Source organism: Rosa chinensis, chromosome 2 (assembly GCF_002994745.2).
Source record: "Rosa chinensis cultivar Old Blush chromosome 2, RchiOBHm-V2, whole genome shotgun sequence".
NCBI classification, from domain to species: domain Eukaryota; kingdom Viridiplantae; phylum Streptophyta; class Magnoliopsida; order Rosales; family Rosaceae; genus Rosa; species Rosa chinensis.
Genome location: NC_037089.1, coordinates 76,022,049 through 76,049,174, shown reverse-complemented (window position 1 = coordinate 76,049,174; position 27,126 = coordinate 76,022,049). Strand labels below are relative to the sequence as shown.

Genomic DNA, 27,126 nt, shown 5'->3' with positions numbered 1-27,126 from the left:
TTTGATCTCGAGTACACATAATTTTCCTAGTCAAAGTATACATAGGAACTCCCCGAAATTCAGTCTGCCAATTCGACACTACCAATGGATCACATTCCTCATGTTGCAACTAAAATGATTCAAACTTGAATCTATGTCTCCTAGGCCGCTTAGGTGGAGGTATGGTGCTGGCTTGCAATATAATTGGAGTATGATCAGAATCACTAGGAGCAAGATGCTCAACCTTAGAAAATCTGAAGATATCACTCCATGTTGTCGTCTCAACAGCCCTATCAAGTCTTAAATGCGTCTCCGAATTCCGGCAAGTCATTTTGGCTCCCTAGAACCCTAGGTCAATCAGGTCACTATATCCCAAAGCATCCCCGAATCCCCTCATCTGCCTTTCAGGACGCAAAAACCCATTGGTTTTCTCACTATTGTTCAAGATCTCGTTAAAGTCACCAATAATGACCCAAGACAAAGTATCCATGTCACAAAGATCTCTTATCAGTTGCCATGATTGATCACGTTCAGTAGTCCTAACGTACCCATATATAGAAACCAGTAGGGGTGGACATTTTGTACCGAAAATGCGGTAACCGACCCGAATCGCAGCAAAAAAACTGTTCAGTAACCGCACCGAACTAAAACGGTGTCGTTTTATGATCACACCACACCGAACCGTATAAAAGCGGTTCGGTTGAGGTTTCGGGTCATAAACCGCCCAATTTAAACAGACCCACACCGAATTTATTTTAATTATATTTTATTTATTTATTATTTCTCTATTAATGGAAATGTTAGTTTTCAATATATAAGAAATCCATTTTTGATTAGGTTTTCAGTTTGTAATAAGTTGTTATGTTTGCTATATACATATCTGTGTGTGTAATAAGTTGCTATGGTATTTCTGCAAGTTGCTTGATATTTGGGTGACATTTGGAGATTTGTGTAGACTTTAAATGCATTCAAAATTTATTTATGTCTTATTGAAATTATTAGGTAAAAATGAGCTTGATTTTAGCCCTCTCTTTCTAGTTGAAATTAATAAATAACTCCAAACCGAAACCGACCCTCATCGCACCTAAAAATGGTGTAACCGAAATAATCGGTTCAGCCCTTTTGTAATGCGGTTGCGGTTTGATATATAGGCCTATCGAAAAAAGTAGTTTGGTTGCGGTTTGGGCCTCAAACCGAACCGCACCGCACCGCACCGCGCCCACCCCTAGAAACCAGTGAGTCTCCATAGAGGTTCTCCCGGTCCAGACCTACTCTCCATATCTATATGATGAGCAGACGACGTACGAACTCACACATCCACGTCTTCCGTCAAAAACAACCCCAATCCACCAGATTGTCCAACACTAAGCACCTCCTTTGAGTGAGCAAAACCCAACTCACTCTGAAGTGCTTGAAACTCCCCCAAGCTGCTGATCTTTGTTTCCATCAAAAACAGGATTTGAGGCTGATTTTGAATCACCAAATTCATAAGCGCCCTCACCGTCGTTGGATTGCCAATTCCCCAACAATTCCAACTCAGAATATCCATTTTAACGGATGCAGTATAACTCTTCCAAGTGAGAAAACAAACCCTAGTCGCAGGCGGCTAGGTCAGAGGAAAAAAGAGAAAAAGAAAGCTTAATTGGCTCTAATTATAATTGCAAAGTAAGACAACAAAGAATAGTACAACAACAAAGAAAAGGACTTTAGAAAAAGAAAGAAAAAAAAAAAATATATATATATATATATATATAAAATTTGCTTTGGCATCAAAAATCCTTGTATGGGGGTTCTCGTTGACAAAAAGCGGTAGTTGTTGTGTTGGGTAATTGCAGAGATATGATGGTGAAGAAGCTTAGCTCTTGAGCTAAGTATTTAAAGCCCAAAGCCTTTTGGCCTTGCCGACCTCGGAAAGTAGTTTCCCTATAGAAGAAGAAGAAGAAGACTTGGGGACTTGGAGGATGGCCGATTCTTCAAAAGAAGAGCTGCTCCAACTCATCAAGCGCTTCGGGGCTTATCTCTCTGTCAAGATGTCCACTTTATTCTCGATCTCCTCCCAAAACATGGTATTTCCCCTCCTCTTCCGTTCTATCACAGATCTGATACCCAAAGATCGTTCCTTTCTGCCAATTTGGGCCAATTACTCTTTCGCTATTGTTTGGGTTGCTTTCTGTTTCAATGTGAAACCTAAATTTCAATGACTTTGTGAAAACCTAATTTACTTTAGTTGGATGAGAATGGAGTTTTCAATTTGTGAAAAGTGATGCATGAGACCACATATGTTTTTTTTCCGGTTGGAAAGAGTGATTCTTATACTATGAGCAACGGTAATTGTATCACAAAATTGGTTACATGTATTGAGAATTTTCACTTTTACTGTGGAGGACTCCCGGTGCTTCCAATACCAAGATAGGTTTATCTACACAAAACCATAAGTCGAATCGACCAATTAAATAAGTGAAGATAATGCTGACTGTATCAATTGGCAGATTATATCTGATCTTTTGTTTGATGAGCATGTCTAGAAATTTATAATCCTAATAGGTTTGAGTGATTTTGTGTGAGGTTTGTTAGCATCTCCTTTTGGGATATTCCGCTCCGTTGTGCTTCGTTCTGGCTTATAGATATGAATTGAATGTCGGATTGGAGATGTCGGAGTTGTGTGACTCAAACCTCTTTAAATGGTATCAGAATACACGTTCTATTGGGGCAATTGCTGGCTTTGCGGTAGCAATAGTTTTTACCTGGAGGCTTTTTAGATCTCCCACTGGACCTCAAAGAAGGCAGCCAAAACGGCAGGCACCTGCATCCGGTAGTTCTGGTGTCAATCCTCCTTCAAACTCAACGCTGACAACTACGGGAGTTTCATCATCAGAAGATACAAGAGCACAAAATGTTGTTGACGAGTTCTTTCAGCCAGTGAAGGTAACTGTATATGTCTGCCACATGGATTTGTACTCTACTTTGTATAGTAATGGTTTGTACTGAATAATTTTCCTTTGATTTCCAGCCAACCTTGGGGCAGATAGTTAGACAGAAACTGAGTGAAGGAAGAAAGGTACTTTGTTAAGAGATTTCCTTTCAGCTTCTCATTGCATGCTCTGAAAAATCATGGGGAGTCACTACACTTCAGAACTTAAGCCTTTAATTTTTCAAAGAGTTGTGTTGGCTACTCAAACTGATATTTGCTACTGTATGGAATTATTTAACTATGATAGTTTAAGTTGATTTGTATAAGTGAGCATAGGCAACTCTGCATTTTTAGCAACAAATTCATGCTTAAAGCTTCTGTGCAGGTGACTTGTCGTTTACTTGGAGTAATCCTGGAGGAAAGTAGCCCAGAGGAACTTCAGGTAGTCTGATTCCCTTTCCTGTAAAGTTATTGATGTAACTTGTAACCGAGATTAATGGTTTTCTCTTTTTTGCTTTGCTCCTGGCAGAAACAAGTGACTGTGAAGTACTCGGTGCTAGAAGTACTCTTGGAGATCACAAAATATTGTGATCTGTATCTAATGGAAAGAGTTCTGGATGATGAAACTGAAGTACGTGAGAGCCCCTTTGATCAATCATTTTTTTGTGTTCTGGCATTTTTAATAAGATTAACGAGTTTCCATGCATGTTACTCGACCTAATTTCTTTGCTCATCTTTGTATGCTATGCTTGTTAAACACTCGGAGTTGCTAGCTTGTTGAAGCTATTTTCTTAGGCAGTGACATTGGTGTCATTCAAAATGGCAATTGATCTCATTTGTTGGTGTACCCCATTCATAAGTGTCTTCTTGTGTTCGCATGTTTGATCCAGTAATCAAAATACTATTATGGACATACTGGCATGGTAGGACGGGATGGATGATAGTTTGTAGTGCTTACATGCTAGCCACTGAGATTATGTGTTAATGGCTGGTATCTTGACAGCAGCATCAGTAGGATCTTTATTTGCTTTCTGTGCTAGATATTAGTGGCTAAATCATGTGGTTATTTTTTTAAGGTTCACATATGACTTGTGAAAGTGTTTTCTTTTGTGCCACGTATGTCTATTACTCATTTGTATATCATTATAATTAATGAGTAATATACTCTTTCAGAACAAGGTTCTATCGGCTTTGGAAGATGCTGGGGTTTTCACATCTGGGGGTTTGGTCAAAGACAAGGTAACTTTATGTGTTGATAGCATTATATAACTTCTAAGAATCCTCAAAATGTTTTACAGTCCTGTTAGCTTGTTTTTGGGTTTTCTGATATAAACACATGCAGTCGTTATTGGCATTCTCCTTTGAAAACTGACGATTTTGTGCTTTCACTTTGAAGAAATATAGTACCAAATCTTAGTAGCCATGAAATTTTGTTTTTGTTTTGGACTCGTAAGAATTGCGATAGAGCTTCTGAATTGAAGGGGATTGTGGAAGTGACCAGTACTTATCCTTGGATCCCGATGTATCATAATGGGTTGAAAGAGATATAATGGGATTGCTAAAATTTGGGCCCTGTCCCAAGTGAGATATTGTGGGAAGGTCCAATTATTGCTAAACGAGAAATTGTCTAGGGATTTATTGTCGGCCTAGAGAAAGACCAATAGTATGTTAGACTTGATTGAATTTTGTGCTAAATAGTTTAGTTTAGACCAATAGCTCTAAACTAAATAGAGCTAGATAAGTTGAAGAGAAGCATCAACTTTCCAATATGTTTTGTAACCATTTTGTTCAGGCATATTCAAGATGTGCTTTTCTTGTTGACATAAGTTTTTTTACTCTATTTATGAGTAGAATATAAGCTTCCCATGACTGGGCCTGAATAGCTGAATGAACAGTGTGACTTGCTTTCACTACCTGATAAAATCTAGTCTTTTCAAATATCTTGTTATTTCCCTCACTTCAAAAATCTTGTGATGCAACTTTGCAGGTTCTGTTCTGCAGCACAGAGAATGGACGGACATCCTTTGTTCGGCAGTTGGAACCAGATTGGCATATTGACACAAATCCTGAGATCATCTTCCAATTATCTGTATATTCTTGTTACTCGTCTTGTTATAACTTCAAACTAGTATATCCTGATATATATACTCATTCTCATGCCTATCATCTAAGTTATTCATTGTTTATTGGTTACAGAGGTTTATCAAGTATCAGCTTCACATCTCTCCTACCAGATCTGAACGAGCTACTTCCAATGTGTTTAACTCCCCATCCTTAGAACAATTCTTTGGATGTGTTTGATGGTTAAACAGACGATGATACAAAACATAAATCGTTAGGTTCCTATTAGGGTTCTTCTTTTCACCCTATTTTGGGTTTTATGTATTTCATACTTTAAGCTGCAGCTCATTAAAGCACAATGTTCTCTTTTCTTCTCGTTGTACTTTGGTGCGGTTATTGGTAGTCACTAGTCAGATGGTAGACTTGCTCTGTACAACTCCTGTGTTTCAAGTGATGTTCTTCATTCAGTTCATTGTTTGAAATTTGTGTAATACATTGGTTGACATCCAAATTCCAACCAGAAATTTTATGGAAGGGTTGATGTATGTAGTCACTAGTCAGATGGTAGACTTGCTCTGTATAACTCCTCTGTTTCCAGGGATGTTCTTCATTGTTTGAAATTTGTGTAATACATTGGATAAAATCCAAATTCCAACCAGAAATTTTATGAAAGGGTAGATGAATGTAATCTATCTCGGTTAAATGATATTCCACCATGGATGCTAATTTTGATTTTTCACTCTGGCTTCATGCCCAAAGTTTGAAAGGTTCTTTCTCCATGCCTTGATAGCCTTCTTGATGCACTATCAAGTAGTCATGAATTCGTAAGATAGCTCACTTGTTGAGAACGCATCACATTAGGAGTGACATTTTAATCTGTCTTCAAATTGGAAAATATATATATATATATATATATATATATAAGAATAAAGGGTTGTGCTTTTTTGACAAAATTATTAATAAAAACGCAAACCAGTACAAATGGTATCAAAAAGGACCATAATTGTGCAAATAGCCGCATCAATATTAATCTCGTATCAAATTGGTAATTTCTTTTCATTTTCCCTAAATTCACATTCATGTCCATAATTTGCTTAATAATCAAATTTCACATGCGAAATTTTGTGACTACGAGCAATGTTCTAAAAATTACTATGCAATAGGCGAGCTGTGGGAAGAGACCTAGCGCCTAATTGTTTAGACAGAGATTACACAAACGAATATTCTAACCATTTATTTTAAACCCCGCATAGTTGCGCGCTATGTGACCACCCAGAGCGATTTTTAGAACACTGCGAGAGTATAAAATTGGTGATCGACTAATTTCATTTTCACCGTAACAAAATTACCTTGATTAAATTAACTGAATTGGGTCGGAGTCGTCGGACTCGTAACCTTATAAAAACAAAAGCAACTGGGTTCCTAGTCCCCTACTGGGCCGCCGTTAACGTTGAGCAACTCCCTTGTTTCCGCCGCATGGAGAGCGAGTGCCCAATCGATGCAGAGCTGGGCAATGAAATCTCTGAGCTTCTTAAACCTCCATCCCCTGCAAAAGTAGAGGAGTACTTGAACCGGCTCATTAAAACCAGCACCAGACAATGTCATGGCATCACAGTCAAACACAACGGAGACCTTGGCAAAGGTGAAGAACCCAACTCTCACATGAAACCCTTTTTCATTGTCAGTTCAAATTTTTTGAGTCTTTCCTTTTGGCCTTAGGTGTTTACGCTGACTCGGACTTGGAAGGAGATGAGCTTCTCCTCAAGGACCAAATGCTTGTGGGTCTTCAGCATTCTTCTAACAAGGTGTTGTATAACTGCCAAACATGTTGGTCTTTTGGGTTGTCAACTTTTCCAAGCTTTATTGTAATATTGGGTTGGTTTTGTTGCAGATTGAGTGTTTAGTGTGTAGCTTCTGTTTCTGTTTTGTTGGCTCTGTTGAGCTTCAAATAGGGAGGAGGCTTTATCTTCAAGAAATGGGAGTTTCTGCCAATTGTTGTCAGACTGATTACTCTTCTGATGATGAAGAAGAAGAAGACGAGGAGATGGGGCAACGTGGTTCCAGCAGTTCCGGGTACAAAGGGAAGGTTCCTCTTCCTAAAGGGATTGCACACTCTTTGATGAATGGTGAACTCAAATTGCCCTACTCCGATAAGTTTTCGATGCCTCCTGCTGTTCCATGTCCTGGTGGCTGTGGAGAAGCTTATTACTGCAGGTGGGTAAGCCAAAAGTTTTATTTTTGAAGCCAAACTTGTGTTGTTATCTCATCAAGTACAATTAAGTAACTTGTTCAAGTGTTGCCAATATGTAGCAAACTATGTGCAGAGTCTGATTGGAATTCATCCCATTCCTTACTTTGCACGGGGGAGAAGTCAGAATCAATCTCTAGGGAGGCCCTCGTGAAGTTTATACAGCATGCCAATGGTAATATGAGTTTGTAGGTTATATATATTCTCTACCTTCTTAGCTCCATTCTCTATATCCTCTTCTAATTCTATCTTCTTTTTACTGTTCTGTTTTTGTTTGATCAGAAACCAATGATATATTCCTCCTTGCTGCAAAGGTATATTGATTCTTTTAAATCACCTCCAATTGCGCTCTTTTACTCATTTTCGTGATTGGACTCATTTTATTTTTTAGTCAGAAACATGAAATTTTCCTTGACTATGTTTGTTTTACTGATCTCAAATTGTCTTCTGTCAATTTAAGTACTTCTAGCTGCGTATGTGATGTGATGCTTGCAGACTTTATAGTTTCAGTTTATCCTTAGTGCACTCAGGAATAGATAGTTGATAATATATGGGTAGTGAGCATCACTATGCTTTTGTATAGTTCTAATAATGTGAAAACAACCTCGTTTCTTTTCAGGTAGTGGCTTCCACCATTTTAAATTATAGGAAGTTGAAAGTAACTCAGTCTGAAGGAGACAATAAGCCTAGCGTTTCAGGGAGTCCATATCTATCCTTACTCTTAGAAGCATGGAAGCCAATATCAGTGGGACACAAGAGAAGGTACTATATATCAGGTGTAACTAATCATCATTTTCCTCTTTCTTTGTGTTTGCTTACATCAGCCTTTTCCTCTTTCCCCCACATTGTATTTGATCTTAGGTGGTGGGACTGCGTTGCGTTGCCAATTGATGTTGAATCTTCTGATGAAGCTGCATTTAGGATGCAAATAAGAGAGCTGGCATTCACGGTAATAACTTCTTGTCCAGATAAATTTAGATAATTAGCTGTTTTGACCACTTTATCCAATTACCGTGTCCTGAATCCTGCTAATACTCTATATCTTTTCTTTGGTCATTTCCAGTCACTTCAGCTCCTAAAAGCAGCCATCTTTGATGAGGAATGTAAACCAAGTATCCTTCCTTGTTTAGAACTTGATGCATGTTGTCTTTTTGGAAATATGCTTCTTAATACTTTTTGGTGGTTATAAGTTTGTACTCCTTTACTCTTCACCAGTATTCTCCCTTGAAATTTATGGACATATAATTGGCATGTTCGAGTTGAATAATCTGTAAGTCACACTTTTTCAAGGCCTCCTCCCCTTTTCTATCGGCTCCATTTAACATGTAGTGTGCACACATGCAAAATGATACAGACAAGGCCATGGTTGAAGCATCTCGCACGATATGTTAAAATGCATATGTAATTTTCTGAGGCATTGAACTCAAAATTATACTCTTTATGTTTCAGAGATTTGGTTGTAGCATCTCCTGTGGAAGACTATTTTTTATACATCGATGATCTTCCAGATCCTATAAAGGTTTAGAATTCATACTCTTTCCCCCAACATTTTGACAAGTTGAATGTTCTGATGTCATATCCCTTGTAATTCATGGCAGAAAGAAGTTGAGGAGATTACACGACCATTTTTGGATGCTCTTGGTGATGACTATTCAGTTTGTTGCCAAGGTATGATGTCTTTTTCCGGTTTCTTTTCTATCCAAATCTTGAAAGTACTTTGATTTGCTCTCTCGTGATCTTTCAAAGCTGTCCTCTTTTATTCTGTTTTAGGCACTGCATTTTATCCTCTTCAGAGTTGTATGAATCATTCTTGTAGTCCCAATGCCAAAGCATTCAAAAGAGAGGAGGTATATAAAGTTCAAGTGGTATTTGCTGGATCTGTAGTCTAGGATCTTAGTGATTTGAGCACATTATTTAAAGAAAATGCCCATTGACATTTTTCAATCGCTCCCTTTCACTTCTGTGCTTATTCTCCATAATCAGGACAGAGATGGTCAAGCAACAATAATTGCACTAAAACCAATTTTCAAGGGAGAGGAGGTATCAAACTGAAAGTTCAACTTGGTTATTGTTCTCTGAGGTCTCATTATCCTCCTTCACTTGGTTATTGTCCTCATTTATTTGATGCACTTTCAGGTTACTATTTCTTATGTGGATGAGGACATTCCTTTCGAGGAGAGACAAGCATTACTTGCAGATTATGGTTTTAGATGCAGGTGTCCAAGATGCTTAGAAGAAGAACCATAACCGATGAGGGGGCCGTTTTGCTTCTCTGTGCAACTTTTAACGCTTGCAAAAGAATACTAACATTACTACAGATAGGTCATCAAGAAGTTCATTGCTTGTATGCAAGCCACTTCCATTCCATGACAATTTTCCTTTTAATTTGAGAGGGTCTCATGTTTGAGACCAAAAGCAGTCAATTTTGCAATCACATTAAAAAAACTATACCTGCAAGTAAAACTTACTCTTTTCTGAATTATGCTAATTGAAACTGTTGCTATATTAAGCTCATGGATAACAGATGAATGTTAATTGAAAATAGGCAGGAAAGGTAATTTGGGAGTAAAACAGGAAAATGGGGAAAGTGCAGTACATATGAGAACAAAGTGAAATACATAGATGTATGACCGATTGAGGGAAAGACGGGAAAAGGGACATATATAAATCAACTAATTGCTGTTTACATTCTCAGCCCAAAAAACAAAAACCATCTGTATAGAGTTCTGCTCATTCACTAATCTCTTCCAGTATCTCCAAACAAGGAGATTCATCATGTTACTGTCATCTCCTACTCAACTCCATCCCCAAACACAGAGACTAATCATCTTACTGCTCATCTCCTACACAACTCCATCCACAATATCTACAATCTCATCATTGCCCTCATGCTGCAAAGTTAAAACTATGTTAGAAACCAAATAACATTTGACAAAAGAAAGGAGTATAAATTCCAAGGCAGCAAGGCTACATTCTCATATATAGATATCTGAATACATTAGGAGCAATAATGTTCAAAAAGAAAAGGTGCACGACTAGGAACTTATTATATATGCAACAATACAGAATCTAATGTTCAGCAATAATGCTCATCGAATGAAAAGTACTGACCTGTGGAAAGTTCTTCGGAGGGAATGGGGGTGGTGGAGGAAGTGGAAATGGAAAGATCCCGCTCTCATATGTAGGTTCCCCCTCGATTCTTCTAGAAGCATTCTCAACATTCTCAACATTCTCAACTTTAACGTCCAGTTCAATGTCATTTTCAGTATCCACTGCGTGAGCTGCCATGCTGGTTGAGGGTACCACAGGTCCTGACTCTGAACTCTTTATCTGCACGGTAGTTAGGATTTCAATGCAAGGATAAATAACAGAAGTATAATTGGTAGTGCATATATGCAACCTTATGTAATGATAAAATTAGCCCCATGCTTGAGAAAAGGACCAAGTTTGGAGGCCATTCATACAATCTTAACATAAAAGTAAGAAGAACATGTCTAAATTTTTGAGAACATGCTCCCATGTCACACGTGGAGTTAAAATATAGCTGCTGGTTTCAGCTAATATTACACAATTCCACATAGAAAGTAATGAAAAACGCACCACATCAGCAGAGACGACGCTAGAGGAAGCAGCCTTGCTCCTGTCATGCTTGTCGTCCTTTGCTAAGAGCTTTGGACTCCCAATTCCGTTATTCATTGCATCATTTTCATGCACAAAATTTGATTGCGCAGGGTTTATGTTCCACCGAGAGAGCTTCTGAGGTCTTCTTGTTGTGGTAAGGTACTCTCTTGTTGGAAAAGCTAGTATGTATCACTAACTATTAGCATCAACAAATAAACCACAAATATGCTATTCATGAGAGAAACAACTTCAGCAACATAGTCCAAACATTGAATGAGGATGCATATGAATTTTGAAGAAAATTTAACAAGCTAAAATATCAGTAAATTAGAAAAAACCAAATTTAGTTCAAAAGTAAGCTAAACAGGTCTAAAGATAGTCAAAAAACAAAATTAACAAGTATATCCACAAAGAATGTTTTATGGTACTAATTCTGCTTTCAACAGAAAAGGACATGGAGCACAGAAAAGGAAAAATTCAGTCTCTATGCATCATCATGGCTCGTGATCTTTGGAAACTTAAGACTTGAAACAATAAGATGAAATTCTGCTTTCAACAGAAAAGGACATGGAGCACATAAAAGGAAAAATTCAGCCTCTATGCATCATCATGACTCGTGATCTTTGGAAACTTAAGACTTGAAACAATAAGATGAAAGCTTATTCCATAAAATCCATTAAACCAATATATATGGATTAATTACCACCTTGTTTTGGTTCTTTGGCAGAATCCCTATTTACATCGAGCCTTTTCTTGCTTGGAGAAACATCATTCAGCCGCTCCTTATTTATGGGGACTGGAAAATGAGTCTCCCCATCGCTGACAATATTAATGCTTGAATCCTCTTCATTGGCATCAATTCCATAAGTATCTAAACCAAGCTGATCTCCCAACTTATTTAGTCGGACCTGTGATCTAGAGATTTCAAAAAAAAAAAAAGCATATTTGCAAGAGCTTTTAAAAGTCCAATAATGTTGAAATGCAAAAGCAACCAGAGGAAGTTAAAATCATTTAAAAAGAGCTTGCCTCTTAAGTTGGTCTTGTATCCTTGAATGATGAGAATGTGCTTTTACAAACTTCTTAACTTTATGGGAGATCCTGCGTGTTTCAAAATCCCAGAGAAGAGGAAGAAGAACCATTCAGTGATGACTTCAGCGACAGTCTCTTGTAGAGGGACAACAAAAATCCATTACAGTATATGCATTACCTCTTACATTCCTCTTTCTCTTTGTATAATTGAGCCTCAAGCTCTTGTATTTTTGAAGTAAGACTATCCACTTCTTTAGACCTCTCTCCCAGGTAGATCTGCAATAGAAAATATAGGCAGAAAATGCGCTAGAGTCAGGAACAAAAGCAAAAGAAAAGAGGAGAGCTTCAATACAGAATTCTTCCCCACCATACTCACAATTGTAAAAGTGATGCATGGAGGAGAATATACACCTCAAAAAACCGAAAGACCAAAACATTGTCAAAAAGTATTTCCATTATTGACTACAAAATGATGTATCATTTTGACCAACTTTTCTCTTTTGAAGCATATAGACTAATAATATACAAGATAAGTTGCCGAAAGACCCTTCCTATGAATTAGATTGGCATGTTGACATTTATGTAAGTATAAATCAATTAGCAAAAGCACACTTGTGTTGACCATTGAGCAATATATGTTCAAATAATTGAAACTGACCTCTAATTGAGATCTCCGGTGCTCAACCATTTTGAGCTCCGACTGTACTACCTGTAACTGCATCATTCCAAAGAAGAAAGTCAAAATGGTAAGTTTCAACCAATATTAGAAAAGACTTGTGGATGAACTTATGATGAAAAATATTGATAAAATATTGTACCTTCTTTTGAATAACACTGCTGGCTTCTTTAGCTTCATCTTCAGGCTCGTTTGGAATTCTCAAACTTCCAGAATAATCACTGTGATCATCCAAGTGCTGTCTCTTCCTACTCTTACTATCATAAAAAATACATACAAATAGATTAATTGAACACAACAATGAGACAACACTAAAGAGAAAGAAAAACCTTTGTCCCTATGTATAAAAAAATTAGAAGGGTGAGCGCTCATTATTCACTTGAATCACATCCAAAATCACCACTAATCTCCCAATTTAGTTATAAAATGAATGACAAAACATATATAGAGTTAGGAGAACTAGTAATCTTCAAGCCTAAACAATTCCAGGACCACAAATAAAATTAGTTAGTTAGTATAGTCAATTCTGTGTTCTCCCTCTCTCAATCAGAATCACCCTTTCCTTCCTCCTACAAAATACAACACCCTTTTCTTTTCTTCTCTCTCTCTCTCTCTCTCTCTCTCTCTCTCTCTCTCTCTCTCTCTCTCTCTCTCTCTCTCTCTCTCTCTCTCTCTCTCATTTCTCAGATTCACAAGGCAAGAATTTATAAAAACTAAAACCAGTCATAACTCATAACCAAAGTGGTAGACGGTCAGACTTGATAATAGAGGAGAAACTTGCAAAATGGAAACTCACCTTTCATTTTCAAGGGACCTGGATGGACTATAGTCTGTCGTTTCAGTTCCACCAACAGAATTATAAGCAGGAAAAACAAAAAGGAATAATTTAGCTGGTATTTGGAAATAGAAGTAAATTACAAGATTACTGACTCAAAAGTTCCATTCACCATTGAATGGGTTAACCACAAATGATCACACGTAACCAAGCATAAGAAAGAATATATCTAAATCCAAATAAGTTCCTTAACATGGCACATATGTAACCAAATATGAAAAGAAAAGATAAGTCCTGACCACGAAGTGTATGTCGGCCTCTTGCATCTCTTGCTGGTGAATACCCACGCCTTGGAGAATAGCTTCTATCAATTGTATCCCTCAAGTCACTAACTCCAGAGTCCCGCCTACCTGCAATGAGGTAGGCAATATCTTTCAGTAAAGCAGATCTAATAATTATTGGTTTCACTGTCAGAAGAAACAAGGAGACCACACCTGATGATAGTGAGGCTAAGCTTACCATTATGGAAAAACATGGGTAACATAATAATGAACAATAATGTTGCATCCTTGCCAGTTTCAAAGCGGCTCTCAGGTTTGTAGCTTATATGAGAAATAGAGTTTGTAGCTTATGCCACTGAGATAACCATCTAATATGAGAAATAGATTTTGTAGGTTATGACATTGAGATAACCATCTTATCACAGAAGCATTTGATAGAGGAGAATTGGCATGACCATCTTCATGTTGATAGAGAAGAATAAGAAGCAATCAGAAAGGCCAGAAGATTCTGAGGTTTCCATACAAGGGCAAGAGACATAATCATCTGAAGCACATGTAATAATAGTTTCTGATGAGAACTCTCCCCAAACGTAGCACTCTTCTTCCCACAGGTTCTTCATAATATGATTCAATAAGACAAACCAAGAGAATACCATGATCTCCGTAAATCTCACAAAGTGCAGAAGTGGCAGATATGGGAGATAGAAACTTTGGATATTTACCAAAACTAGGTATGGTCTTAAGGCTAAAGAATATATTTCCCAGAACTAACTAATCACAATCCATCGAAACATATCGAAGAAGCATTATAAAGACAGAGCTCCCCGAGCAATACAGGCCATAACATAATGACGCGACACAGTCCATCCGGAGGATCAATAAAATGATAGTTGATATGAACTTCAAAAGATTTCAGCGGGACAATATACAAGGCAACATGTCTCTCAAGATTCAAGCAGAGCTTTTGATAGCAGCTCTAATCGCTAAATCAGCTACCTTAGCGGCGTAAACCATAAGTTATAGCTCATATTTGGTCCCATTTGCTCCAACCGACAGAAAATAATACCCAAATTGCAAAACAATCATAGTTTCAGCAAAGGGAAAGGACCACATTACATGATCATAAAATAAAAGGACAACTTCAACATGGAGAGACAGAGGGGAGGAAGAGAGCACCGTACTACCACTTGAATACAATTCATGACTTATCCATACAAAAATAATAATAATGAGGAATGTGTTTCATGCAGCACCAAAATTCTGTACATATCATCACAGTTAAACCTCAATCCTAACTTACAAATCCTCACACTTACTAATCAAAGAAAGATTTTTTTTTTTTTTAATTTATTCACATAAGATATTCTATTGAAGAAACAAAATGGGCATAAGATAAGATAAGGGGCATGAAGACTAAGGGAAGAAGAAGCAAATGTACCGTGAAAAGGGCCTTGAAAACGACGTAGCTCAACCTCGCCATGAGCAAAAGAGCAGCTCTGGCGCGAACACCGCCCTCTCTCATACAAAGCGCACAGCTTCGTCTTGAAAAGCTTCCTCTGCTCCCCCATCGTACAGCGGCGAGAGAAAGAATCACAATTTCAAAAACCCAAAGTCTTCGTCTTCGTCTTCGTCTTCCTCTTCAGGTTTAATAGCACAGCCGGGAAATCAGAGAGGGTAAAAGTAATTACATTTATATATTTATATATATAGTCTCTCCGTTAGTTATGAACCGTACACGTGTCCCATCAACTATATAATAGGGTCAAGATCGAGAAATGGATGGCTCTTGGATTTCTATGAATCGCTGGACTCGACTCTACTCGCTCACTTCTCCCCTTAACGCCCTTGCTTTCGCTCCTCGATCGCGAAAAGCACAATTCTTGACCCTACGAAACCGAAGATTTACGGCATCTGCCACCGCCGGCGGTCACGACCTGCTACGGCGCCCGATGGACCCGGGATCATCGACCGTGCCCGACCCGAATTCGGCCGAGGATTTCGTCCACGTCGAGAATTCCCTGTCGGATAGCATCGTCAATGTGGAGGTGCCTAGAGAGGAGGAGGACGACGGCGACGTCGTTTCGACCAGCGCTGCCGCGGCGGAGGAGGACGACCGGGGGAGGAAGGTCCTCCCGGAGGATCTCTCCCGGAGCGTGGTGGTGCTGACGTGTGAGTCCTCCGCCGAGGGCGGCGTTTGCGACGTGCACCTCGTCGGAACGGCGCATGTTTCGGTGGTAATGACTAATGAGAGAGATTCTAATCTGATTTGGTTGCGGAATTCGGAATTTTTTTGATGGAATGTGTTGATTTATATGTTAAAGCTATGGTCTTTGGTTGTAGGAATCATGCAGAGAAGTCGAAGCAGTGATAAGTTTTTTGAAACCAGAGGTGCTTATTGAGTTGGTTTCATTGTTTGAATCATTTATTTGATATCAATTAGATGAAGTTTGAGTAGAATTTTTGGTTTTTGTGATGCATGCAGGTTGTTTTCTTGGAGTTATGCTCCAGCAGAGTAGCGGTACTTAGTCCTCAGAACTTGAAGGTATGTACTTATCTTCAGGTTCATAGTTGTTCAAATTCGGGTGGAATAGATTTGAAAATAAACCGTTGTTTGGCGTAGTTATTGATACACATATTCAGAACATGTTGATATAGCAGATCGGTTGCATATGCGTACTCACATTTGTTTTTCAGGTTCCTACAGCGAGAGAAATGATAGATATGTGGAAGAAGAATCACAATGTCTTTGGAATTGTTTACAGCTGGTTCCTTGCCAAGGTATGTTATTTTTTATCCACGCGTCGAGCGGAGTTTTCCTGTTTGATCCGATATAATGGCATCAATTTATAGTATTTTCATTTGCATTGTAATTCAGTGTCGGTTTTCTCTAGGTTGCAAGTAAGCTTGAGGTGTTTCCTGGTGCTGAGTTTCGTGTAGCACATGACGAGGCGATGAAGTATGGGGGTAAGGTGGTACTTGGTGATCGTCCAGTGCAGGTAAACTTCATGTAGGATATCCATCAATTGCAGCCCACCCTATTCATCTAGGGTGATAAGATGATTATAAAAGACTACTATGACATGATTTTGCCATTTACTGAACCAGATTACTTTGCGAAGGACATGGGCAAAAATGCCACTTTGGCATAAGATAAAACTAATCTACTCCATACTCTTTCAAGCGGTCTTTTTACCCGAACCCGAAGATCTTAATAAAATGGTATGCATCTCTTCTTTGGCTGTATGAACATTTACTCCATTTGGTGGAGGAAATTAGTTATTTAATGCTACTAATATGTAGGTGCTTGTGATTACTGATTTGATTTGGCTTATATTCAGCTAAAGGAAATGGATGATGTTGACATGCTGACCCTTGTGATTCAAGAGATGAGTAAGGAGTTCCCAACTCTAATGGAAACGCTTGTACATGAACGAGATCAGTAAGTACTTTTCTGAATTCTTTGGTTCTGACTAATTACTAATGTGAAAAGTAGACGCACCATACTAAAATACATTCACCCTAGATAAACTATTGTGCTTGGAATTGAATTTGTGCAGAGCATTATGAAACCTTTTTTTCAGCTGCATTTTCAAATTATTTATTTATTTATTTTGGCATAATTTCTGAAATTTTCTTTTATAAATATATGTTTTTCAATATTCAGGTACATGTCGTCCACATTACTAAGCTTTGCCCGGGAGCATAAGTCAGTAGTTGCAGTGGTAGGGAAGGGGCACCTCCGAGGAATTAATAAGCACTGGAAGCAGCCTGTTGTGGTAAGTGAATCATTCCTTAGTAAATTCTATAAATTGCAACTTATCTTTACTGTCAAATCTAGCTGTAAAAACAGTCCATGCACGCCAATTAACACTGGCAATCCAACTCCCTACCCTTTGATAGCATCTTTGCTTTGCTTTCTGGAATGGTTTACTGTCCCATTAGTGAATTATTATCATGTTTCATAAAAAATAGATGTAAAACATAGGTTGCCTATTTTTTCATCAAGTTTTTGTATTTTGCTTTCCACTGCAGCTGACGGATCTTATGGAAATTCCTTCACAAAAGACCGGTATTTCCACAGTCAAAGTTCTTAAATCTTTTGGTGTAGTTGTTGCTGGGGCCGCCATAATATCTGGAATATATCTTGCATCTAAGAAATGAGCTCAAAGTTACTTAGCTATTTGGCGAAAGGGATAGTTGATGATCCGAATGAGGATGCTAGAGGCTTAGTGTATAACATTTGGTTATTTGTTCTATTGTAGTTAAATTGAGTGCATAAAAAAATCCAAGGAAAAACGTTTTGATGAGTAATTACTAGGTGTTGGAAGTTTTCATCTTCAATTGGTTCATAACTTTAAATTATCAAAAATTAGAAATTCAATTTTCTTTTTGTTATGTGTTTACTCTCATGCCATACTAACTTCTTAGCCAAACTCTTGGCACATGCTGACTTTGTCACATGGAGTTCACTTGGTCCTAAAATGGCGTTCTATTTGAACCTTTAAATTTCTGAGATCGCCTTTTTCATTTTTAAACATATTCTCTTTACTCATCACACCACCATCATACCAAAAGCTGTGTTGAATGAGAATGAAGATCTTAGACGACGAATAGTCACAACTTATGATTCGGATGGAACGAGTGTATCCCATGGTTTAGGGTTTAGTGGAAGATTCATGTCCTGATGGGAGGATGGAAAGCTTTATGCTGGTTGAGAAGCAAAATTTTGTCACCGTATGGATGTTTTGATATGCTACAGCCGGTAGCCTTTGCTTTGTAATCGATTCGGGAAGGTTGCCGGTCCTTGAAACCATCAAGAGAAGAAGAACAAGGCGAACCGCCATGAATCAAGAAAGGTCTCATAGACTCATTTAGAGTAGGTTTTGCTTAATGCCATTCGAGTTTCAGAGTGCCCATTTTATTAACTATTGTTTGCATTATACAGGATCCCATTTTTTATTAGGATATGGAGGGTCCAACTTCACAACTTACATGACTTGTTGCATACTTCATTGGCTCGTCCTCTCTGCAATACTGTTCTGTTATGTAATTCGACTGTGTTCAAAATTGAATTTAATCAATTAAACCATTATCATTCTGCAATATGGGTTTTCGTCTGAATTAGTTTTAACTCAGTTAAGTGGATCAAGTCCCAGCATTGAAGCCAAAACCACAGCCCCCCTACTCAGAGCTCAAGAGATCCTTGCCAAAACTCTTCCATTCATGACATCCCATTTGTTTTGAACTTCGTGAGAGGTTTAATTGACAATTGATACTAGATGTTTGTGGAGTTTCCCGGATCAAATGGCATTGAAAATCCACAGATCAGAATGGCCACAATGTCAATTTGGCGTCCAAGCCATTATATCAAGTGAAACGGATAATCCACTAGAATTGGTAAAGGACGCAATTTTCACACATTGGAAAAAAAAAATTATCCTACATTGATTTTGTAAACCTAACCACAGATGATGATAAAAGCAAGAACACGAAACTTTTTATGCGGGAATAGAAGCTCAGTGGAAGGAGAAGTCGTTTTTGTATCGAGCTCACGGCGAGACCCTAAAGCCTCGTCCACTGCCCAAAACACGTCCAAGTGCTTAACCTCATCACAGCAACCACAACCCAACAATTTCAACATTTGACTTTGTAAACTCAACAAAGATAGAAAAATACATAAAACTTGAGCCTCAGTGTGTGTAACAATCAGATCATTGATCCTAAGACCTCACTGAAATCCGCTAAGATAATTTAAACTTTTCATCATAAGCTCCAGTCAGATTCATGTAACAAGAAACACCATGAAGTGCTAAAACACAATCAAAAGCTTTGGAGTTTGAAGTGCTACAACACAAAAACAGAGATGGGTAGTTTTAAAAACAAGATCTTTCAAAACTAGATTGGTTGAGAAGTGAGATGAAGGGTGCTCAGACAGCCAAGGGGTTGTAATCAAGTCCTGGGAGAAGAGCCCAGATCATAAACTCTAGTCCACAAAAGATATCATCACCGCACTCTTCAGAGTTTAACAAAGAAAAGAACTTGCGAGAAAATACCCTAGATTTAATCAGAACAGGGGGCGGCGGAGGAAGAAGAAGAGGATGACGAGAATGAGAAAGATGGGGAAGTATATATAGGCAGCGACTTGGGAATTAGGGTGTCAATCACTTCGGGCTTTTGGGCTAATTCGTGCTTTTGGGCCTCAGAAAAACGAGCCATTACTTTTGTGACCACGACAATCCTTGTTTTTTTTTTTTTTTTTTTTGAGAAAAAGGGCGTGCGTCAGCCCTCAAGCTATGATAGCCTTAAATAAAGAAATTGTCCAATACAAGGGGGGACATTGAGCCTAAACCCCTGATTACAATAAGTAGAATCTCCTGAAATACTATCCTGATTTTCTACTAAATGCTTGTACTCAACAAAGCACCAACTAGCAAAGAGCGCACAACTGGCGACTCTATTTGCTCAGTAACGCAGCGGTGACACAACGGAAAGATAACTTGGTCTGCAATCCGGCTGCAGCAAAGCATAACTACCATATGCACGGCTTTCCCATTATGTTGCCACCGGACACTACATCCGGTGACACTTAAATTCTCTCTGTTACTAAGAGGCAGCGACCATTTGCAAGAGCAAGGAACTCGCCGCCAACCTAGAGCAGAGAAGGCACACAAGGTGCAAAGACTGGCACTCAGGCCACCGCCTCATACCGGAACACGGTTGGAGGTTATTACCGACAAAGCAACAACTAAAAGGAGAACAAACAAATAAGCATGAAATAAAAAACAGCAGCAAGACCAAACAACCAAAGCCCGGCCCATCCACCATCTCTCCCATAGGCCCAATGCCGACGCCCACCAAGTGAGCAACGATCTGCCAGCGCCGGCACCAGATCGCCCCCAAGTAGCACGACGCCGCCGCGCAGCAACCCTGCACCGCCGCCTCACCACGACACTGTGCAGGCCCTTCTTCAACCCAATTGGTGCCCGAAAACCGATCCAGAACCGACTAGATCGAGCTCTCAACGACCGTCCCCCAGCCCCCAGTTGCCGCAGAGCCTCCACGGTTCGCCGCCGGCAGTCCGTGTCCCAGAGCCACTCCAACTGCCCCAGAAACAACACAGAAACGCACCTGCAGATCTCCGTCCAACCCCAAAACCAGATCCGAGCTCTAACTCCGAGACCCAACCACCGCCAAGAAACCATCCTTGGCCCAGACACCTGCAGCATCCGGCAGATCGAGCCCCGCCGGCAGATAACACCACCCCGGAAATCCGTGCCAGCTCCCACCCCCGATCGACGACGAGACGAAGCTCCGCCCCGATCCCAGTAGAAGCTGTCAACCTCCAACCCTGAGCCAGATCCCCGCCATAGAGCCTCGCCGCTATCCTCCATCCTCATCTCCTCCCGGACCGGAACGCAGCGGCAGGGGGCCCGCCGGCGTTCGGCCGGGAGAGAACGCGCTCGATCTCTCTGTTTGGTCTCCGCGCGTGAGGCGCGTTCAGTGTTTCTTTCTAGGTCTATTTTATTTAGCTGCACATAAATCAGCACGACAATCCTTGTTTAACTAGTAATCCTAGCTTTAATAGGTGATTCTCCAATCCTACACACATGAAACCAGTATTTCTGTCCCAAAAAAAAAAAAAAAAAAAAGAGAGAGAGAGAGAAAGAAACCAATAGTCAATAGTAAGAACCATTTCTCTATAAAAGTGATCACAAGAATTCACTGCAGTTAGATATTCGAGCCTTTCAAGAGATGATGAAAACCTTTCGAAAGACGGTGTTCCAATTTCTATCATTCATTGAGGGGAAATTCAATGAACTGAAGAAGATGAAGAACGTACGCAACAACTCATGCGATGTTTGCAATAAATCGAGTAATGAATTGCACAGGAATAGATTTTGGGGCCAAAGAATTTGTTCGGGACATGTATCTGATGGGACTCCTAGATGTACTAGTTGTGGTAGATTTAAGCACGTAAAAACAAAATATGTGAACCTTGATGGTGGGTAACTTTGCTCGGATTGCTATTCTATTGCTATTTTGGATCCACGACAGTTAGAACCCATCATTGGAAACGTGCATGAATTCTACAAAAGTTTAAATCTTGAAGTGAATAAAGACATTCGAATTATGTTGGTCGACCAGGAAGAGATGTGCAAATGTTGCGGAGAAAAACCCAGTACAGAAGACGGTAATAGACGACTTTTTACTGGTGTTATATTTTTCCCTAGACGGCGTGCTCGTGTTCTCACGAGCATTACAAAATGTTCAAAAATTGGGGAAGATATCCAAGTGGAGAAAAAAAACTGGCCCATCCCCGCGTAACAAAATTACAATTCTAGTTTTGTTCGGAGTACCAGACCTGTTGGTCGGTGGAGCTTTGGCACACGAGATGATGCATGCATGGTTGCACCTTCAAGATTGTAGGAAAAAATTGGAAGAAAAGGTTGAAGAAGGGATTTGTGAAGTGATGTGCCACAAGTGGATGGAAAGGTTCTGTTCCAGTGATGATCTTGATCACTCCTCATACAAAACCTATAAGCAGGGCCAGTTTAAGAGAAAATTGAAACAACTTCTGGTAGAATCAATGGAAACCCGGCCAGACATTTATGGCCAAGGATACAGAGAGGCTACTAGGGCAATTGAAAAGTTTGGCTTCCAAACGACTCTAAACCATATTGTTCAAAAAGAAAGTTTCCCTCACCGCGAAAAGTAGGACGTAGAGCTATGTTTTCGTGGATTATGTGTTTTTTCTTCCTTTTTCTTTTTATTTATTATATTTTTATTTTTTCTAATTCTATGAGAACGATCAGCATAATTCGAATATCAAGTGTAAGGTATCTTTGACATATTTTACATTATTTGGAACATAAATGCTATACGCAGCTCCTAAAAGGATGAATTGATACAGAAAATGCTTAATATCATTTGGCCTAGCGGCATTAATTTTTAGAAGACTAGTTATGTAATTATGAGTTGTTTATGTGATTAAGAAAAAAGAATATTAGAGAAAATATAATGTAATTTAACGTGTATGCCACTACTACAAAAAGGTCATCAGACGACGGTGGATTTGTGTTGTGTGATGACCAAGCTCACCGTGGTCTAAGTGAGTGTTGTGTGATTGAAAAATCAGACATCGGTGATTTCACTGTTATGTGATAATAGTTTGCTCAACAGAAACACATATTTCCGTTGTGTGAGTTCTGCGCAACATGTGTTTGGCATGACATGCGCGGCGATGCCTCGGCACATTCAGACAACAGAGGATGAAAAGTTGCCGTTGTCTGAGATTCATAACACACAACAAATATAACTCATTCTTTGTTGTCTGAGGTTCATAACACACAACATATTTTACTCATTCTTTGTTGTCTGAGGTTCATAACACACAACAAAGTTTACTCATTCTTTGTTGTCTGAGATATGTAACACACAATAGATATAACTCATTTTTTGTTGTCTGAGGTTCATAACACACAACATATTTTACTCATTCTTTGTTGTCTGAGATATGTAACACACAACAGATATAGCTCATTTTTTGTTGTCTGAGATATGTAACACACAACCAAAGTGAAACTATCTCCCTTGTCTGTTGATCACTCAGACAACAGAGATGATTTTATTTCTGTTGTGTGTTATGAATCTCACACAACAGAATTTTATTTTCTTTTGTTGTTGGTTGTTAGTTCACACAACAATTATATTTGGTTAACTGTGGTGTGAATATCGTAATCAAATTGGCTAACAACCAATGACTGTTGTGGGAAAAGCATTAATTTTGAACTCTTTTACAGTCAGACAACACATTGTTTTGTATTGTGTTGTACGAATGAAACTTGGACAACAAGAAGAATATCCATATAAACGTTTTTCCAGAAATAATGCTCAATATATGACCAAAGAAACAGTACTATAATCCATACAATTCAAGTTAGGACAACATAGAGAATTGAGTCTGTACTTGTAAAATGTTCTAGAAAAACCTAAACTACATAGATTACTGCTGTTTTCCTTTGATGCCCCTTCATTTGTTCTTGCAGAAGCTCTCTTGTAGGCAAAGATGATAAGCAGTCTTTCGATCTCTTAAGCCATCAATCCTACACTTGATGGACAAAGACCCTGCAGAAGCTCTAGTATTGACTCCAGTTCTGCTCACCCAATGACCTTACCCTTTGAACACATTCAAGACTCTGGCTGATTGAAACATTCTTCAACAAAGAGCATTCCCACAGTGCCATTCTGTACCCATATATCTACAAGTCTGCAACCATGCATATTATAATAAATTTTTACATTAGTTTCTTGTGGCCATGCATTCAAAATGACATTAATTACTTGCTGTTGTTGAACACAAGTTCTGAGTGAGAACCTAGCATGTTACCAAATAAATTAACAACTAAAGTATGTTGGAAATCATAGCTACTAGAAAAGAGAGACCAACAAAATATGCTGAAGAGAAATGTAAGGGAACTTACTTCACGAGTGTTTGCTGCACTTGATAATACACAAACACACATTCTGAGTAGATTGACGAGTTTGTTGAAGAAAAAGAAATTTAAGCCTAATATAATTAATAAACATGAGAAATGAAGTAAAGCATTGACTAATTGGGAAAAAACATGTGAACAATACTCACATCTACTGCCACATAAAGTGATAGGTTAATACAATAAGTTGAGTGTGTGCAAATAACATTTCTCATATTTTAATAATTTAAGTCCTGAAGCATGCAAAGATCGAGAAAATTTGAGTTGCGGTAAAACTCCAACTTAGCTGCACAACATTTCTGGCAATTTCTACATTCACAGCCTCATTGGTTTCATTGTAACCATAACCTTATCAGCAAAATATCCTAGGCTTCCACATGAACAACATTACCCGAAATCCAGAACGGTAATGGACTTCAAGTTTAAAAGCAAGCAATCATTAAAATCATAAAAAAAGGAGGAATAAATCTCAGAGAGTCACAGGTAGGTTGGAGAACATCCCAAATTTTCATGTATTCAGCACATCTTTGAAAAGATGATCATTATATAGCAGCTAGTACACCTACCCGTCCATAAGAACAAGATCTAAACTTTGCCAATCTCCATACAAAGCACCACTTGCCAATTACAATCATGACCAGAGAAAAAGTACTGACAAGCACTTTTGAAATTGACATTGCCATTGAAAAGGAGAAAGTTCAGAGCTAGAGAGATGCTTCTTGGAGTACTATTAAGCAAAATTGAATAGCCAAAGCATTGCAGTACTATTAAGCAAAAGCACAATAATAATAGAGTTTATCTTAGTACATAGGCATGCATATACCTTTTTTGACATCTGGAAGTCTTCCTTCTTCAGGAGATTCGAATGAATCCTGATTAAGATTATAAAGAATAAAGTTAATTAAAAAGAATCTAACAACTTCCTTCTTCAGGAGATTCCAATGCATCTGGAAGTCTTCCTTCACAACCCGAAAACCCACATTACCAGACAAAAGTTGTGAATTTAATCATCAAATTATAGATGGTAGAAACATATAAACAATTTACCTGGTTTCATATCACAAAAGGGATTATCCAACTCCACTGGTTAGGACACAAGTGGCCAAGCAGAATTACAACAAACTGCTCTTAATATTGACATCCATACACGTTAGACTAGTAAAGCAAACAGGAAGACAAACTTATCAAACTTACAAAATTTGATCTTCAGATAATGGTAACCATCTATATCAGACGGTTGGTTACTGGCCTGCAATATTGGGCTTTCGCCAAAATTTGATAAACAACTGCCAGTCTACAGCAAACTTATGTCGTACTGACCTGATGCATGTCATCTTTTCAGAATCCCCAACATAAACCTAAAAGTGAAGCCATAGACATTTTCCTACATTGAAATTGGAATTTACATATGCTAACAGTGAGTGATCTTCTATAATTTTATTCTGCATAATTGTCCAAAACAAGAATAAAAGAACTCTATAGAAGCAAGAACTCACAACTAGTACAGACTATAAAAGAAAATATTCAATTGAAACTTTATTTAAATTAAACTTGTTGCTATCTGGGAGAGAATATATGGGGATGAATCACAGGATCAATACCTGTAATTAAAAGATAAAGTGATTCCAATTGAGGTTACCCTATCAGTGACTCAGAGATACTAAGAACCTACCAGAATGCAAATGATGATGTCCAACGAAGACAAGGAGATGCTATGACATTCATAGCTCATGCAAAAACAATGATTACTGAAAAGCTTCTTGCAACAAGTCTTCATTCTTATTGGAAAGTTCTGAATAGCAGATACTATAATCTTTCTAATGGGCTTCAGATAACGAATCAAATGACTAGACTAGACAATTCAGAGCACAATCAAATGACACCTAGCTATCGAACCCACTTATGATGTATAATGATGTCTACCTAATAGAATCTTAATATCAAACATCATGCAATGAAGGAATTCCTTACTTCAAAATGAACTCTTTTCCAACTGTATCAGGATATGAATGCAGCAAGTACCTTTGTGTAGGCTCTTGCAGAAGCTGTAGTTCTTCCCTAAGCATTCTTACTGTTCAAAACATAAACATTGAATGATCAACCCAATAACTCAGTGAACACATTAATATGCCTAAGAAAGCAAAAGAATAGATAAACAAAGATCACAAAAGGCAGTTGTTTACTCATCTTGTTTGGCAAGATTTACACTTTATATATCCCAGAGATTAGTAACCCAACCCCAAAATGAAGTATTTGCCCTGTTTTCTCCCTATAGAAAGGGAAAGACAAACCTTTTCATAATCAATCAACAATAGCTAGGAACCAAATCAAATTATATCAGTGAGCCCTAAACCCATACTAAATTTAACTAACAAAACCTAAAATTACTCTCAATTGATAACCCAATATCGGATACCTTGATTAGTTTCGTGGCCGTGACTTGTTCAACCTTACGCACAAACTGATAGAATCAGTAATATGGCAGCAAACTTGTACAACCCAATTAGGTTTCCCCAAATCCCTAACCTGCAGAAAACATTGATATAATTTTCAGGACAATAAAGCAAACGGACATGAAATCGGTCAAAATCGAAAGATGAAGGTCTTTATACTTAATAAAAGTGAATAAGAATATAGTTTAGCAAGAAAGTACCTAATCTGCCTCATTTGCTCAAAAAGATCACTTAAGCTTTTGGAACTCCAAATCTGATTCTTGAATGAGTGATCGGTCTTGCATATCAGTTTTTAATAAGATGCCTTCTACTGGTCACCACTCCATAACTGGGTTTGTAAATCTCAAATTATATACAAGCCATTACATAGAACAGAACAAAAGAATTTAGATAATACCGTATTCCCCGACTATTCCAACCTTCGTTCTCTTAGTCGGCAACAAGAAAAAAAATATTTCTTAGAAATACGCAACTTTTGAAGATACCAAAACAATTTGAAACAACCAAATTGATTCCAAACTCGATCTCAACAACCCAAATGGTAAAACCCAGAATCCGAATTCCGCAAACATGAACCGCAAAGGGACAACTTCAAAAAT

The 27,126-nt window shown here is 38.4% G+C and overlaps 4 protein-coding genes, 1 long non-coding RNA gene and 4 other non-coding genes across 13 annotated transcripts; 3 read left to right on the top strand and 6 right to left on the bottom strand.

The window, feature by feature from the left end:
• Positions 1–1,742: 1,742 nt before the first annotated feature.
• LOC112188882 (peroxisome biogenesis protein 22) lies at positions 1,743–5,582 on the top strand. Of its 2 annotated transcripts, none has more exons than XM_040515204.1 (8): positions 1,743–2,045; positions 2,554–2,904; positions 2,990–3,037; positions 3,276–3,332; positions 3,420–3,521; positions 4,064–4,129; positions 4,878–4,979; positions 5,087–5,582. In XM_040515204.1, exons 1-8 carry the CDS (start codon positions 1,941–1,943, stop codon positions 5,189–5,191), a joined length of 936 nt encoding a protein of 311 aa, XP_040371138.1. In that variant the 5' UTR covers positions 1,743–1,940; the 3' UTR covers positions 5,192–5,582. The 2 variants fall into 2 exon arrangements, with proteins under 2 accessions (XP_040371138.1, XP_024183882.1); XM_024328114.2 differs by having other exon boundaries at positions 1,746–2,045; positions 2,671–2,904.
• A 788-nt stretch (positions 5,583–6,370) lies between these two features.
• Positions 6,371–9,682, top strand: LOC112186630 (histone-lysine N-methyltransferase ATXR2). Its single transcript, XM_024325102.2, has 14 exons — positions 6,371–6,593; positions 6,671–6,756; positions 6,843–7,165; positions 7,262–7,374; positions 7,482–7,513; positions 7,819–7,961; positions 8,061–8,148; positions 8,263–8,311; positions 8,415–8,469; positions 8,649–8,718; positions 8,798–8,867; positions 8,970–9,046; positions 9,183–9,239; positions 9,336–9,682. Exons 1-14 carry the CDS (start codon positions 6,428–6,430, stop codon positions 9,444–9,446), a joined length of 1,440 nt encoding a protein of 479 aa, XP_024180870.1. The 5' UTR covers positions 6,371–6,427; the 3' UTR covers positions 9,447–9,682.
• Positions 9,683–9,833: 151 nt separating this feature from the next.
• On the bottom strand, positions 9,834–15,274 carry LOC112186632 (zinc finger CCCH domain-containing protein 13). Of its 3 annotated transcripts, none has more exons than XM_024325104.2 (13): positions 15,020–15,274; positions 13,997–14,039; positions 13,820–13,902; positions 13,600–13,710; positions 13,322–13,355; positions 12,668–12,782; positions 12,508–12,564; positions 12,028–12,125; positions 11,847–11,918; positions 11,527–11,735; positions 10,800–10,999; positions 10,311–10,529; positions 9,834–10,090 (listed from the first exon to the last, which is right to left on the bottom strand). In XM_024325104.2, the coding sequence occupies exons 1-13, from the start codon at positions 15,147–15,149 to the stop codon at positions 10,043–10,045; spliced, it is 1,419 nt and encodes a 472-aa protein (XP_024180872.1). In that variant the 5' UTR covers positions 15,150–15,274; the 3' UTR covers positions 9,834–10,042. The 3 variants fall into 3 exon arrangements, with proteins under 3 accessions (XP_024180872.1, XP_024180874.1, XP_024180876.1); XM_024325106.2 differs by having other exon boundaries at positions 12,559–12,564; XM_024325108.2 differs by lacking the exons at positions 13,820–13,902; positions 13,997–14,039 and having other exon boundaries at positions 15,020–15,272.
• On the top strand, positions 15,114–17,976 carry LOC112186633 (traB domain-containing protein). 2 transcript variants are annotated; one of them, XM_024325109.2, is made up of 9 exons: positions 15,342–15,815; positions 15,922–15,969; positions 16,064–16,123; positions 16,276–16,359; positions 16,473–16,577; positions 16,687–16,800; positions 16,920–17,020; positions 17,246–17,357; positions 17,614–17,976. In XM_024325109.2, the coding sequence occupies exons 1-9, from the start codon at positions 15,357–15,359 to the stop codon at positions 17,740–17,742; spliced, it is 1,212 nt and encodes a 403-aa protein (XP_024180877.1). In that variant the 5' UTR covers positions 15,342–15,356; the 3' UTR covers positions 17,743–17,976. The 2 variants fall into 2 exon arrangements, with proteins under 2 accessions (XP_040370254.1, XP_024180877.1); XM_040514320.1 differs by lacking the exons at positions 17,246–17,357; positions 17,614–17,976 and adding an exon at positions 15,114–15,255 and having other exon boundaries at positions 16,920–17,024.
• An 882-nt stretch (positions 17,977–18,858) lies between these two features.
• On the bottom strand, positions 18,859–18,980 carry LOC112191094. The gene has a single exon (XR_002932813.1). It is a non-coding gene; the product is annotated as a small nucleolar RNA snoR80 (small nucleolar RNA).
• A 112-nt stretch (positions 18,981–19,092) lies between these two features.
• On the bottom strand, positions 19,093–19,200 carry LOC112191073. Its single transcript, XR_002932788.1, has one exon. It is a non-coding gene; the product is annotated as a small nucleolar RNA Z152/R70/R12 (small nucleolar RNA).
• A 66-nt stretch (positions 19,201–19,266) lies between these two features.
• Positions 19,267–19,354, bottom strand: LOC112191072. The gene has a single exon (XR_002932787.1). It is a non-coding gene; the product is annotated as a small nucleolar RNA R11/Z151 (small nucleolar RNA).
• Positions 19,355–19,500: 146 nt separating this feature from the next.
• LOC112191069 lies at positions 19,501–19,597 on the bottom strand. Its single transcript, XR_002932783.1, has one exon. It is a non-coding gene; the product is annotated as a small nucleolar RNA Z157/R69/R10 (small nucleolar RNA).
• Positions 19,598–26,006: 6,409 nt separating this feature from the next.
• Positions 26,007–26,845, bottom strand: LOC112186741. Its single transcript, XR_002930882.2, has 3 exons — positions 26,728–26,845; positions 26,491–26,600; positions 26,007–26,145 (listed from the first exon to the last, which is right to left on the bottom strand). It is a non-coding gene; the product is annotated as an uncharacterized LOC112186741 (long non-coding RNA).
• Between the last annotated feature and the right edge of the window lie 281 nt (positions 26,846–27,126).